At 44.2% G+C, this 15,000-nt stretch overlaps 2 protein-coding genes across 2 annotated transcripts in view; one reads left to right on the forward strand and one right to left on the reverse strand.

The window, feature by feature from the left end:
* ptx3a (pentraxin 3, long a) overlaps nucleotides 1-4,489 on the forward strand; it is an 8,845-nt gene extending 4,356 nt beyond the window's left edge. The window contains exon 4 of the mRNA XM_078284217.1: nucleotides 3,375-4,489. Within this exon, the coding sequence (XP_078140343.1) occupies nucleotides 3,375-4,051 (677 nt within the window). The 3' untranslated portion in view covers nucleotides 4,052-4,489. The remainder of the gene's footprint in view (nucleotides 1-3,374) is intronic.
* Nucleotides 1-15,000, reverse strand: part of veph1 (ventricular zone expressed PH domain-containing 1) — an 83,013-nt gene that overhangs the window by 60,453 nt on the left and 7,560 nt on the right. The gene's annotated exons all lie outside the window — the stretch shown is intronic.

Genomic DNA, 15,000 nt, shown 5'->3' on the forward strand with positions numbered 1-15,000 from the left:
CACGTTCCAAGTGCAAGAATGACACCCACCCTTGTTGGGCCTTGTTTCTGAACGTCCAGCAACTAATCACGCAGTCCATCTTTGTCCTAAATACCTTCTCCATTTCCGCTGTCTGTCTCCAGGCATGTTAGCCTCCTCAAGTAGCAACCTATACTTTCCCCCTCGCTCACTAACATTAGTCTCTGTCCATAAACCCCAAGCTGAATTTTCTCTTTTCAACTGGTGTTTTGGAGAAGACGAGCTCACAGGCACGGGGTCAGCTCTAGAATGCTCAAGTTCAATTCACATCTTGCTTCTTCTGTTTCTTTAATGTTCATAATAAAAACATTTTGGTCGTAACTTAAAAAATTCTAGGTCAAGCTCTGGCCCCTTCTCACGTTGCTGTGTAATTTCATGTAAATTGCACGTGTGAATGACTTCAAATCGTGGCATGCAGAGAGCCAGACTCTGGGACTCGTCCATCCAGACACAAGAGTCATTTGCTTTCACGCACTTGCACCCGATGGGAGCGGTGATGTAGCAACATTAATCAGGCCACATGATCAGAAATTTGAAGATAATACAACAAATAATTACAACAATAAAACATATTGAGGATAATACAACAAATAACAGCGTCTTTGTCATGTTATGACAGAACTATTGGACTGAGTGTGAACACAAGTTGTTCTCAGATCTGTGCCCCTGTTGTAAGATGCTACTGTATGTGATTTCAGTCGCTGAGATCTACCTACTCTGGTTTAGTTCTACTCTCTGGGCCACAACTGTATCAAACACTGACTAATAAGAATTTATGAGTAGAGACTATGTGAACAGAGCGTGACTAAGTGAACTTGGATCAAGTTTGGTCCCACGCAGGCACCAGTCTTTTCAATGAGCAAACTCTATTTCCCTGAATTAATCAAATAAAAACCTCAAACATTTTTAGGTTGCATTACTCATCCATGCACACACACACACACACACACACACACACACACAAAAGTGAATGAGTGTACAAGTACTTACAGTTGATCACACAAATGCAGATGCACACGTACACACACACAAAATGACTGTAGACATTTGTGCGCACATGCATATGTGCCACAGACACAAATATGTGTACACACCCACCCAGGCACACTCACATGCAAAAGCACGCACACACACACACACACACACACACACACACACACACACACACACATACACACACATATATATAGAGCCCAGAAATGTAAATCTGGCCTACATACAGAGCGGAGGGAGGTATAATCATTAGCAGGTCAGCACAGAAACCACACCAAAGCACCTTGGGAAAGCAGAACCAGATGAGAACCCTCTTCAACACACACACACACACACACACACATACACACACACACACACACACTCAGCGTGTCTTTTTTTCACCATTATTCCCTGAGAGGCAGAAACCTGAGACAAATGTAACGTCAATATTTAAGATCTCTGGTCTCTAGTAGGGAAGGAGTGTGTCTCACAACTGGACGGTGGCTGAAGAGAGAGAGAGAGAGAGAGAGAGAGGGAGATGGTGGGGAGGAAACAAGAGATGAAGAGAGATAAGAGAGATGAAGGAAGATAGAGATAAAAGACATAAAAGTGAGGTAAAGCGAGAAAGATGGATAGGAACTGGTAACCAAGAATACAGAACACACACACACACACACACACACACACTCGCATACACTCTAGTTCATACCTACCACAGAGCTCTTCTGCCCAAAACTCATAACTCTACAGTGCATTTTCTAATGGAAGCTAAATCCCTAGGAAAGCCTCACAGAGGAGTAACTTACACACACGCACACACAGCTTCTTTCTTTGTTTGACACACTAAAATATATGTACATAAACAAAATTAAGTTTCACAATTCAGCACATAAAAAGTGAGTTTGAGAGGGATTAATAGTGCGTAAAAGCTTTTGCAAATAATGAAAATTATATTTGTGCGCATGTGTGTGTATGTGTAAGAGAAAGAGAGAGAGAGAGAGGGGAGTGGGTGATGTGAAACACACGGTGGTCCTGACCTTATCAAAACAGCTGACTCTAACATGCTGAAGTCACAGTTACACACAGAGTGAAGCAGAACAAACCACTGAACCAAAGAGAGGGGGGGGGGGGAGGGGGGATTAGGGGGAGGGAGAGGACAGGAAAAACCCTCCCATGATCCATGATCTCATCACCTGACCGCACTCTGAACCACGACTCGCACATCTCTCATTCAGCCCCACTTTCATGCCTAATGCCCAAACTTAAAAGCTCCATTTTCAAAATTGCATTCCGTTTGGTCACACTGACGTGAGTGCATGTGGGTAACTTGCCATGCATTTACCCGCAGATCGTATTTCCAAATTTTCCAATCCATTTTACTAGTTGATCTGATCTGAACACATTGGGCAGAGTAGTTTATCCCTCTTATGCAGCTACATGACGGTACACGGTCTTTCAAATTTCCCCATGCATCAGTCCAAAAATTGAAAGAAGTCAGACTGAGATTTTGAGACTTTACAGTATTTTGGTATGCAATGGGAAATAAAACACTGCGCATAGTGGAATCGATTGGAGTATTTTCATTGACAGAAGGCAGTAACAGCCATTGAGCAATAAAGACAATACTGTAGCCTAGCCAACTCTTGTTAGTACTGTAGAGGCCAAAATGATAAGAAACAAATTCCAAGGAGAGCTGACCTCCCTCCTAGTGGGAAACATCAACCTCACAACCCTGGAACCTCAGGAGCTTAGTATGACACAGACATTCAAATGTTAGATGAATCGACTCACGAAATAAAAGCTGCAGTATAGGTAACTTGTATGGATTAACATTTATTGAGTAAGTAATGAAAATAAATCACTAAGTTTGGTGGCCAAAGACGAGCAGGATAATATGTCAGAATCTTAGAAACAGCGGTAGTCCCATTCCTCTGCTGCTCTCATTTCAAAGTGAAATGTGTGGAATGGCCCCGTTCCATCAATCACTCCTCCTGTCAATCACTAGGAGAAGAGGGAGGCGTGTCACTCCTTGTATTGGTTTGGATTTCTGGAGATTTGACCTCTTTCCTCCCGAACTTACCTACAGCAGCTATAAATTAGAATTAAGATTAAAATATTGCAAAATTAGGTATAAAGAAAGGATCAAACACCTTTCTGTCTATGTCTCTCTCTCTGTCTCTCACTCTTTCTCTCTCTCTTCACATGCAAACATTTTGAATATGCATAGCACTGCATTGTTTTAAGTGAACTCAACTGCCTCCTCTCGCTCCTCTTTTCTTCCTCTCCAGCAGTTTAAAGAGAAAACATTAACTAAGCTGAAGCTGATTCTTTTTCAGCGCTATAAAATGCAATGAACGCTATCACGTCTTGTTGTTGCGCAGGTTGTGAGACGGCCCTCCTCTTCCCCATGCGCTCCCGTCGCATCTACACCTCCGTCATCCCGGACGTGCCTCTCTCCCTCTCCTCCTTCACCGTGTGCCTGTGGGCCAAGCCGGCCGCCGTCTCCAACAAAACCGTGCTGTTCTCCTACGGGACGCGCCGGAACCCGTACGAGATCCAGCTGCTGCTCGGCCAAACCTCGGCCCTCTTCACCGTGGGAGGAGAGGCTCACCTGGTGGAGGCGCGGGGCGTGGTGAACGCGGGAGGCGCGGCGCAGTGGATCCACCTGTGCGGGGCCTGGAGCTCCAAGCAGGGCCTGGCGTCTCTGTGGGCCGACGGGAAAAAGGTGGCCTCCACGCCCGGGGTGGCCGAGGGGCACGTCCTACCCGACGGAGGCTCGCTGCAGCTGGGGCAGGAGAGGAACGGCTGCTGCCCCGGGTCTCCCAGTGCGGGCGGAGGGACCGGGAGCGGGGTGCCAGGGTTCGAGGGAGGGTTCGACGCCAAGCTGGCGTTCCCGGGGAAGATGACGGGGGTGAACATGTGGGACAGAGTGCTGTCGGAGGAGGAGATTTCCCAGCTGGCTTTGCGGGACGGCCAGGGCTGCGAGCAGAGGGGGAACATGGTGGCATGGGGCGTGACGGAGATGGTGCCCCACGGAGGAGCTCAGTTCATCGACTAACAGACTCCTACTCTTCATCGTGGAAATGTTCATCAGCATCATCATCGTGAATATGAGCAACATCGTATGTTAAGCTTTCATTCTAAAGCTAAAGAGAGACAAACTCACAACTGCTTTTATCATCATCATTGCCATTGTCTTCATAGTCAGTGTTTTAATTATTATCAACATTGTCATTGTCTTAATCATTGTGATCGCTATTATCATGAACACTAATGCTGCCATGAATTCTACTGGACGTATCAAGTTCAGATGAGAGAAAGCCAATGCTGTGAGAGACTGAAGTTCATTCATGTAATGTTCCCCATTGAACTGAGGCTGTACCACACACACACACACACACACACACACACTCTCTCTCTCTCTCTCTCTCTCTCTCTCTCTCACACACACACACACACACACACACGCTCTCTCCCTCTCTCACACACACACACACACACACACACACACACACACACACATGCACGTACATATACATAGTGTATAAATTTGTATTGTAGCAGGAAATGTGATGCAAACAGCATTTACCAAAGACTTAAGTAGGACTGCAAGACAGAAATGTAGAGAGACAGAGAGTGTTTTGTTAAAGGATGCTTATAGTGAATGGTTACTGAGCCAGTGTGCAAGAGTGATCACTAGATAGCCATGCTGGAGAGGAAAACAACAGAAGTCATGATGTTAAACAATGTAGAGAGATGTATTTTGTAGAGTCCCCCATCATGCATCTTCCCTCCATCTATCTATCCATCTATACTTATTCAGCAGTGACAACTACAGTTGATTATTTTTCAATGCTGTAAAGAACAGAACAGTCACATTTTGACACAGAACTTGTGCCTCTTAAGCCTGTTGTAGCTGTCAGTCGTCCTGTGTTTTCTGATGGGGAAAAGATGGGGGAAAGACAGAATTTTTTTAACAAAAATCCTTTTGGGAGTCAAGTAATACTAGCTCATTGTTACATGCAGTACATTTGCACATAGGTATGGTTGAAGTCAGAATAAAGTGTTTGCTTTCCTACATTTACGGTTTTGTATGAAAGATTATGAGAAACTGAAGAATGATCAGCTACACCCATTACAATTGAAATGAGAGGTACAACACTAATGTGGTAGAGGTGTGCGGTACAACATATGATGTGTGAAATGCTTGTGTGACTGAAAACTGCTGTACTTGCGTCCTTTCAAGCATGGCCAACTAGTAACTCTAGTAATAGCTTCAAAGACAGTTATAGACAACATTTTACCAATTCATTATTTTATTATCTTGATTTTCCTAAAAAGTGAATCTTTGAAAGCATTTAAAGCATTTTTTAAGAATTTACATTTCCAACTTTGTACTCATCAAAGTGTTTACATTCATATGAGACAGATAATTATATTTCAACCTACATTCTTGACTTTTTTTAGTAGTTTTCATTTAATTGTAGGGTAATATATGTGTCTTCTTTTTATAATGGGTAAAGTAATGACACTAAATTGTTGTGCATCTGTTTTGAGATAGAGAGGTTTTGAATTTGATAAGATGAACTGTGGACAATGTTTACAGAATCTAATCTTTGATAATCTAATGTGACTTGTATCATACTGTAAATTGCTTTTGCTGTTCTTATTGATCTTGTTAACAGGTGAAACTGAATGTATTTTGTACATAAATCTATTTTGAATAACATTACTGGATGAACGGAGAGTGACTTATGAATAAAATCTTCAACTTATAGTATATTCTCCTACTGGATAAGTAGTGTGTGATTTTCTGTTACTTCTAAAGCTTTAGATCATCAAGACAACATGATAATCAGGACAATTTATGGTTAAAACTGGTTAAAGAGACACTCTACACATTAGATACACAGTAGAGCCTGCAACCATATCCAAAATTTATTTTGGCCACTCAAAGTACAACATTCTGCTCATAATGTTCAAAAGCAGCTTGTTTGTTGATCCAAAAGCTGTCTCCCTGCTCCTCACACGCTTGGTTATTGTGTTATCTAGAATCTAGAAAGAATTCTTTTTGTTGGGTAAGCCATGGCTTTGCATTGAAATTAAAAAGTTGTGGGGTCAAAGACTTGACAAAACTACATTTGTCTCTCTGAAAAATGAACCAGGAGTCAACCCAGATTCTCAAGAGAGCAGGGGCGCAGGAGGTTGAATCTCTCACACTGCTTATCACAGACATAATAATTCAAGACATATATCAAGAGATCTCCATGAACTACACATTATCTCCTGATAATCGGGGGAATCAGAGTAGAACAGCAATGCAAGCTATGTGCTATTTCCGTATGCCTATTGGTTGCTCTAGCACATCCTGGTGTGGTTTGGTTAAAGCATTTGTGAAATGTAACAGGTTTTTTCCCGCAGCTAGAAGCTCCGCATGGTCTGGAATTGTTCTTGTAACCGTGAGGCTGTTATGAAATGGACCCGTCATCCCTCACATTGACTCCTTGCCCCCCCCCCCCCCCCCCCCCGTCATGCTCTGCCTTTTCTAAAACTTACAAGTCAGGGTACTGTAACTACAGATGTTTCGCAGCAGGGGAGCAGAAAAGACATATATCTTAGCCAGCTGACACATTCCAAACTTTAGTGTTACTTTAAGATCAGTTTTTACTTAGAGAAGGACGGACTTCTTGGCTCTAAATCCATAGGGGGCCACAGCAATGTGTTTCTGTGTGTATGTGTGTGTGTGTGTGTGTGTGTGTGTGTATAGGGGCATATCTGATAATGAGTGGGTCCTGTGTGGCTTACTGTAATAGACTATAAAACCTTTACATTGTATCCTGCTGCTAGCTTCCTGTAACTCTGCAGGCCAAAGGTACACACACAAACACAAACACACATGCACACACACGCATACATAGATATGCAGTAAAAAAAAAACAGCTACATAAACTATATATGACTAATTCATCTGGGCACCAATTGCCTACAGAGAACACAAAGAAGAATGACTGAGAGACTATGTAGCAAGGTCAGCCTTCATTAGCAGACGCAGACTTAATTACACACACACACACACACACACACACACACACACAGTCCATCCATTTTGTTTGCTCATGTAATCGACCCCATCACACCCCCATCGACCTCACTCGAACCCCATTACATCAGCGCACTTCCTGAACTGCGGGCGGCTGGGAGAGAGAGGTCATCTGTTATTGGTTCTATGGGCTGTGTGTGTGCGTCAGTGTGTGTGTGTGTGTGTGTGTGTGTGTTCGCGTATGCTTACATGTTTGTATTTGTGTATATTGCGTGTCTGATTGTGTGTTTGTGTTCCTGTGTGTGTTTATGTTTGTGGGAGGTTACAGGAAGGCAGGAGAGAGCGGTAGAGGGTCCAGGCTTGTTAAAAAGGCAAAAAGAGGGTGAAAAACTTGGTGCACAGTGGATCGGCCACAGCAGTGTTGCAGTAGGGGGTAAAAACCTAAAACTGCTTAGGCTGCATGAAAAACTGCCCAAGGAAACATATATCTGAATATGCGATAATAAAGCCCTCCACTGAGTCTTGTTCACTTTCAGCCTTTCTCCACTCTCAATGTGTGTGTGTGTGTGTGTGTGTGTGTGTGTGTGTGTGTGTGTGTGTGTGTGTGTGTGTGTGTGTGTGTGTGTATCATACTCCAGCTCTATCAAGGCTCACAATCAGTTCATCATCCTCTGTCAAACTGGATCAGAGCCACAGGAGCTTCAGTGTGTATTTGCATATTCTTTTCTATCTCTCACATCTTCCTCTCCTCTTTCTCCCACTGTCTTAAACCCTTAAAACCTCTCTTTTTTTCTCTCGCATTCTTTCTCTGCCTCTTGTCCGCCCACCCACTTATCTTTTACTTCCTTACTCTCTTTCTCCCTCTCTCTTACCATGCAGAGAGGGAGCAGATTGCACTGTGACTCTGTATCAGTGCACATGAATGTGATATGACATGGTGTGATGTGATGTGACATGGTGTGATGTGATGTGACATGGTGTGATGTGATGTGACATGGTGTGATGTGATGTGATGTGATGTGATGTGACATGGTGTGATGTGATGTGATGTGATATGGTGTGATGTGATGTGATATGGTGTGATGTGATGTGATATGGTGTGATGTGATGTGATGTGATATGGTGTGATGTGATGTGATGTGACATGGTGTGATGTGATGTGATATGGTGTGATGTGATGTGATATGGTGTGATGTGATGTGATGTGACATGGTGTGATGTGATGTGATGTGACATGGTGTGATGTGATGTGACATGGTGTGATGTGATGTGATATGGTGTGATGTGATGTGACATGGTGTGATGTGATGTGACATGGTGTGATGTGATGTGATGTGACATGGTGTGATGTGATGTGACATGGTGTGATGTGATGTGATATGGTGTGATGTGATGTGATGTGATGTGACATGGTGTGATGTGATGTGACATGGTGTGATGTGACATGGTATGATGTGATGTGATGTGATGTGACATGGTGTGATGTGATGTGATATGGTGTGATGTGGTGCGATGTGACATGGTGTGATGTGACATGGTGTGGTGTGATGTGATATGGTGTGATGTGGTGTGATATGGTGTGATGTGGTGTGATGTGGTGTGATGTGATGTGATATGGTGTGATGTGATGTGACATGGTGTGATGTGATGTGACATGGTGTGATGTGATGTGATATGGTGTGGTGCGATGTGACATGGTGTGATGTGACATGGTGTGGTGTGATGTGATATGGTGTGATGTGGTGTGATATGGTGTGATGTGGTGTGATGTGGTGTGATGTGGTGTGATGTGACATGGTGTGATGTGATGTGATGTCACATGGTGTGATGTGATGTGACATGGTGTGATGTGATGTGACATGGTATGATGTGACATGGTGTGATGTGATGTGATGTCACATGGTGTGATGTGATGTGATGTGACATGGTGTGATGTGATGTGACATGGTATGATGTGATGTGATGTGACATGGTATGATGTGATGTGATGTGACATGGTGTGACATGGTGTGATGTGGTGTGATGTGATATGGTGTGATGTGACATGGTGTGATGTGATGTGATGTGATGTGACATGGTGTGATGTGGTGTGATGTGACATGGTGTGATGTGATGTGACATAGTGTGATGTGACATGGTGTGATGTGATGTGATATGGTGTGATGTGGTGTGATGTGATGTGACATGGTGTTATGTGATGTGATGTGACATGGTGTGATGTGATGTGACATGGTGTGATGTGATGTGATGTGACATGGTGTGATGTGATGTGAAAGTGTGATGTGATGTGACAGTGTAATGTGATGTGACATGGTGTGGTGTGATGTGGTGTGACATGGTGTGGTGTGATATGATGTGACATGGTGTGGTGTGGTGTGACATGGTGTGGTGTGATGTGATGTGACATGGTGTGGTGTGGTGTGACATGGTGTGATGTCATGTGACATGGTGTGATGTGATGTGACATGGTGTGGTGTGACATGGTGTGATGTGATGTGATGTGACATGGTATGATGTGATGTGATGTGACATGGTGTGATGTGATGTGATGTGACAGTGTGATGTGGTGTGACATGGTGTGATGTGATGTGATGTGACATGGTGTGATGTGATGTGACATGATGTGACATATTGTGATGTGATGTGACATGGTGTGATGTGATGTGACATGGTGTGATGTGATGTGACATGGTGTGATGTGATGTGACATGGTGTGATGTGATGTGACATGGTGTGATGTGATGTGACATGGTGTGATGTGATGTGAAAGTGTGATGTGATGTGATGTGACATGGTATGATGTGATGTGATGTGACATGGTGTGATGTGATGTGATGTGACATGGTGTGATGTGATGTGACATGATGTGACATATTGTGATGTGATGTGACATGGTGTGATGTGATGTGACATGGTGTGATGTGATGTGACATGGTGTGATGTGATGTGATGTGACAGTGTAATGTGATGTGACATGGTGTGATGTGATGTGACATGGTGTGATGTGATGTGACATGGTGTGATGTGATGTGATGTGACAGTGTAATGTGATGTGACATGGTGTGGTGTGATGTGGTGTGACATGGTGTGGTGTGATATGATGTGACATGGTGTGGTGTGGTGTGACATGGTGTGGTGTGATGTGATGTGACATGGTGTGGTGTGGTGTGACATGGTGTGATGTCATGTGACATGGTGTGATGTGATGTGACATGGTGTGGTGTGACATGGTGTGATGTGACATGGTGTGATGTGATGTGATGTGACATGGTGTGATGTGATGTGACATGGTGTGATGTGATGTGATGTGACAGTGTAATGTGATGTGACATGGTGTGATGTGATGTGATGTGACAGTGTAATGTGATGTGACATGGTGTGATGTGACATATTGTGATGTGATGTGACATGGTGTGATGTGACTGATGTGATGTGACATGGTGTGATGTGATGTGACATGGTGTGATGTGACTGATGTGATGTGACATGGTATGATGTGATGTGATGTGACATGGTGTGATGTGATATGACATGGTGTGATGTGATGTGATGTGACATGGTGTGATGTGATGTGACATGGTGTGATGTGATGTGACATGGTGTGATGTGATGTGACATGGTGTGATGTGACATGTTGTGATGTGATGTGACATGGTGTGATGTGACTGATGTGATGTGACATGGTGTGATGTGATGTGATGTGACATGGTGTGATGTGACTGATGTGATGTGACATGGTGTGGTGTGATGTGACATGTGACATGGTGTGGTGTGATGTGACATGGTGTGGTGTGATGTGACATGGTGTGATGTGATGTGACATGGTGTGGTGTGACATGGTGTGGTGTGGTGTGACATGGTGTGATGTGATGTGACATGGTGTGGTGTGGTGTGACATGGTGTGGTTTGATGTGATGTGACATGGTGTGGTGTGGTGTGACATGGTGTGGTTTGATGTGACGTAACATGGTGTGGTGTGACATGGTGTGATGTGATGTGACATGGTGTGGTGTGACATGGTGTGATGTGATGTGACATGGTGTGGTGTGGTGTGACATGGTGTGGTGTGACATGGTGTGGTGTGACATGGTGTGATGTGATGTGACATGGTGTGGTGTGGTGTGACATGGTGTGGTGTGACATGGTGTGGTGTGATGTGACATGGTGTGATGTGATGTGACATGGTGTGATGTGATGTGACATGGTGTGGTGTGACATGGTGTGATGTGATGTGACATGGTGTGGTGTGATGTGACATGGTGTGGTGTGATGTGACATGGTGTGATGTGATGTGATGTGACAGTGTAATGTGATGTGACATGGTGTGATGTGATGTGACATGGTGTGATGTGATGTGACATGGTGTGATGTGATGTGATGTGACAGTGTAATGTGATGTGACATGGTGTGGTGTGATGTGGTGTGACATGGTGTGGTGTGATATGATGTGACATGGTGTGGTGTGGTGTGACATGGTGTGGTGTGATGTGATGTGACATGGTGTGGTGTGGTGTGACATGGTGTGATGTCATGTGACATGGTGTGATGTGATGTGACATGGTGTGGTGTGACATGGTGTGATGTGACATGGTGTGATGTGATGTGATGTGACATGGTGTGATGTGATGTGACATGGTGTGATGTGATGTGATGTGACAGTGTAATGTGATGTGACATGGTGTGATGTGATGTGATGTGACAGTGTAATGTGATGTGACATGGTGTGATGTGACATATTGTGATGTGATGTGACATGGTGTGATGTGACTGATGTGATGTGACATGGTGTGATGTGATGTGACATGGTGTGATGTGACTGATGTGATGTGACATGGTATGATGTGATGTGATGTGACATGGTGTGATGTGATATGACATGGTGTGATGTGATGTGATGTGACATGGTGTGATGTGACTGATGTGATGTGATATGGTGTGATGTGATGTGACATGGTGTGATGTGACATGTTGTGATGTGATGTGACATGGTGTGATGTGACTGATGTGATGTGACATGGTGTGATGTGATGTGATGTGACATGGTGTGATGTGACTGATGTGATGTGACATGGTGTGGTGTGATGTGACATGTGACATGGTGTGGTGTGATGTGACATGGTGTGGTGTGATGTGACATGGTGTGATGTGATGTGACATGGTGTGGTGTGACATGGTGTGGTGTGGTGTGACATGGTGTGATGTGATGTGACATGGTGTGGTGTGGTGTGACATGGTGTGGTTTGATGTGATGTGACATGGTGTGGTGTGGTGTGACATGGTGTGGTTTGATGTGACGTAACATGGTGTGGTGTGACATGGTGTGATGTGATGTGACATGGTGTGGTGTGACATGGTGTGATGTGATGTGACATGGTGTGGTGTGGTGTGACATGGTGTGGTGTGACATGGTGTGGTGTGACATGGTGTGATGTGATGTGACATGGTGTGGTGTGGTGTGACATGGTGTGGTGTGACATGGTGTGGTGTGATGTGACATGGTGTGATGTGATGTGACATGGTGTGATGTGATGTGACATGGTGTGGTGTGACATGGTGTGATGTGATGTGACATGGTGTGGTGTGATGTGACATGGTGTGGTGTGATGTGACATGGTGTGGTGTGATGTGACATGGTGTGGTGTGGTGTGACATAGTGTGATGTGATGTGACATGGTGTGGTGTGATGTGGTGTGACATGGTGTGGTGTGATATGATGTGACATGGTGTGGTGTGGTGTGACATGGTGTGGTGTGATGTGATGTGACATGGTGTGGTGTGGTGTGACATGGTGTGATGTGATGTGACATGGTGTGGTGTGACATGGTGTGATGTGATGTGACATGGTGTGGTGTGATGTGACATGGTGTGGTGTGATGTGACATGGTATAATGTCATGTGATGTGGTGTGATGTCATGTGACGTGGTGTGTGTTATTATTATTATTATTATTTATGCCAGGTGATGTGGTGTGATGTCATGTGACGTGGTGTGATGTCATGTGACGTGGTGTGATGCCATGTGATGTGGTGTGATGTGATGTGACGTGGTGTGATGTCATGTGACGTGGTGTGATGTCATGTGACGTGGTGTGATGTGGTGTGATGTCATGTGACGTGGTGTGATGTGGTGTGATGCCATGTGATGTGGTGTGATGTGGTGTGATGTGACGTGGTGTGATGTCATGTGACGTGGTGTGACGTGGTGTGATGTCATGTGACGTGGTGTGATGTCATGTGACGTGGTGTGATGTGGTGTGATGCCATGTGATGTGGTGTGATGTGGTGTGATGTGACGTGGTGTGATGTCATGTGACGTGGTGTGACGTGGTGTGATGTCATGTGACGTGGTGTGATGTGGTGTGATGTGACGTGGTGTGATGCCATGTGATGTGGTGAGATGTGGTATGATGTGATGTGACGTGGTGTGATGTGACATGGTATAATGTCATGTGACGTGGTGTGATGTCATGTGATGTGGTGTGATGTCATGTGACGTGGTGTGATGTGGTGTCATGTGACGTGGTGTGATGTGGTGTCATGTGACGTGGTGTGATGTGGTGTCATGTGACGTGGTATTGATAATGCTGATAAATGCGAACAGGCCAAATTCCTTCTTGCTGTTCTTGGCTGCAGCTATTTAACTATTGAATCTGAAACCTGCAATAAGCGATTTCAGACCCTGTAACCAATCCTGAAACTAACATGTGATACGTGGAGATTTCCGTGAGACGTAATGATATAAACAAATAGCCACACTCGCGGACCAGCTGTGTTGTTGTTTTCACCTCTTTCCTAAAGCTTGTTGTCAAAGTCGGCCCGAGTAATGGCGAATCGATGAAGCGAGCGAGTAAACGTTTTCAACTAGTAAGCTTGCTACCTACCTCTTCATTTGTCATTGTGGGACATGTAACCTTCAGCGGGAGAAAAATCTGGCAAAGCGAGACGATAGTGGCGATATTTGTCCGTAGGTACGTTTATTTTAGCCATTAGCCTTTATGCACGGTTTGTCCTTAAGGGCTTCCATCACCCAGTAGCTTTGCTGTGTGTTTACAAATGTGTTGAGGTTTCTATCACCCTCTAGTGGTCAGAAAAAAATTGCTTAGTGTAGCTTTAATTACTGTTATTGTACTGTATATACTGTATGTGTGTGTGTGTGTGTGTGTGTGTGTGTGTGTGTGTGTGTGTGTGAACCCCTGCTATGTCGAAAGCCTTAAGCAACAGACATAGAAAGAAAGACATCTATTTTCTACCCACAGTCTACCTTCCTTTGCCATAACAAACATTTTGGAACGCTTGACCTACCAAACCTCCTACAACTTATTTATACGCATCTTAATGGGCCCATCCCTATGGGAGAAGAACTTGTTATAATACCCATGAGTCATATTGGAAAAGGGAGACCCTGTGTGTGCCTGAGGCTCCATCTGACACAAATGGCGCCACAAATGGCTCCATAAGTTGTCATAATACCCCCGAGCCCTTACAGCCCTTACAAGGGAAACACTGGATGCCTTAGAAGTTAACTGGCAGAAAATGGCAGAAAAAACATCAAAGGCAGTGAGTTCTGCAACTGCAAAATATATGAAGAAACCCTCTGAATACAGTTGAAACAACACAGGAATGGAAACAAGGAATGGATACATGAAAACCTATGGAAACGTTTGCTCCAAAGTTATAACAGCAGAATGACTTTTTCCTTAAATGTTTAGAAATTTGAATGGGGTGATGAAGTAAGTGAAGGAGGCTTTGTCAACCCTTTTCAGCCCAGAACCCAAATGAAAAATGTATCCGTTGTACATGGGACCAGGAAAACATATTTATACTCTTGTCATATCGGAAATCGCATGCCTGCAAATGGTTTCTGATTTCCAACTGGCAGGAATCAGTTGTTATCTCTATTTTCACCCACAGTTTTAGGAACCAAAGGTGTAAGGTCTTCCAACTGTTTGAAGCTGTCTGCCCAAAACG

This window comes from Centroberyx gerrardi, chromosome 6 (genome assembly GCF_048128805.1).
Source record: "Centroberyx gerrardi isolate f3 chromosome 6, fCenGer3.hap1.cur.20231027, whole genome shotgun sequence".
In the NCBI taxonomy this organism is placed as follows: Eukaryota; Metazoa; Chordata; class Actinopteri; order Beryciformes; family Berycidae; genus Centroberyx; species Centroberyx gerrardi.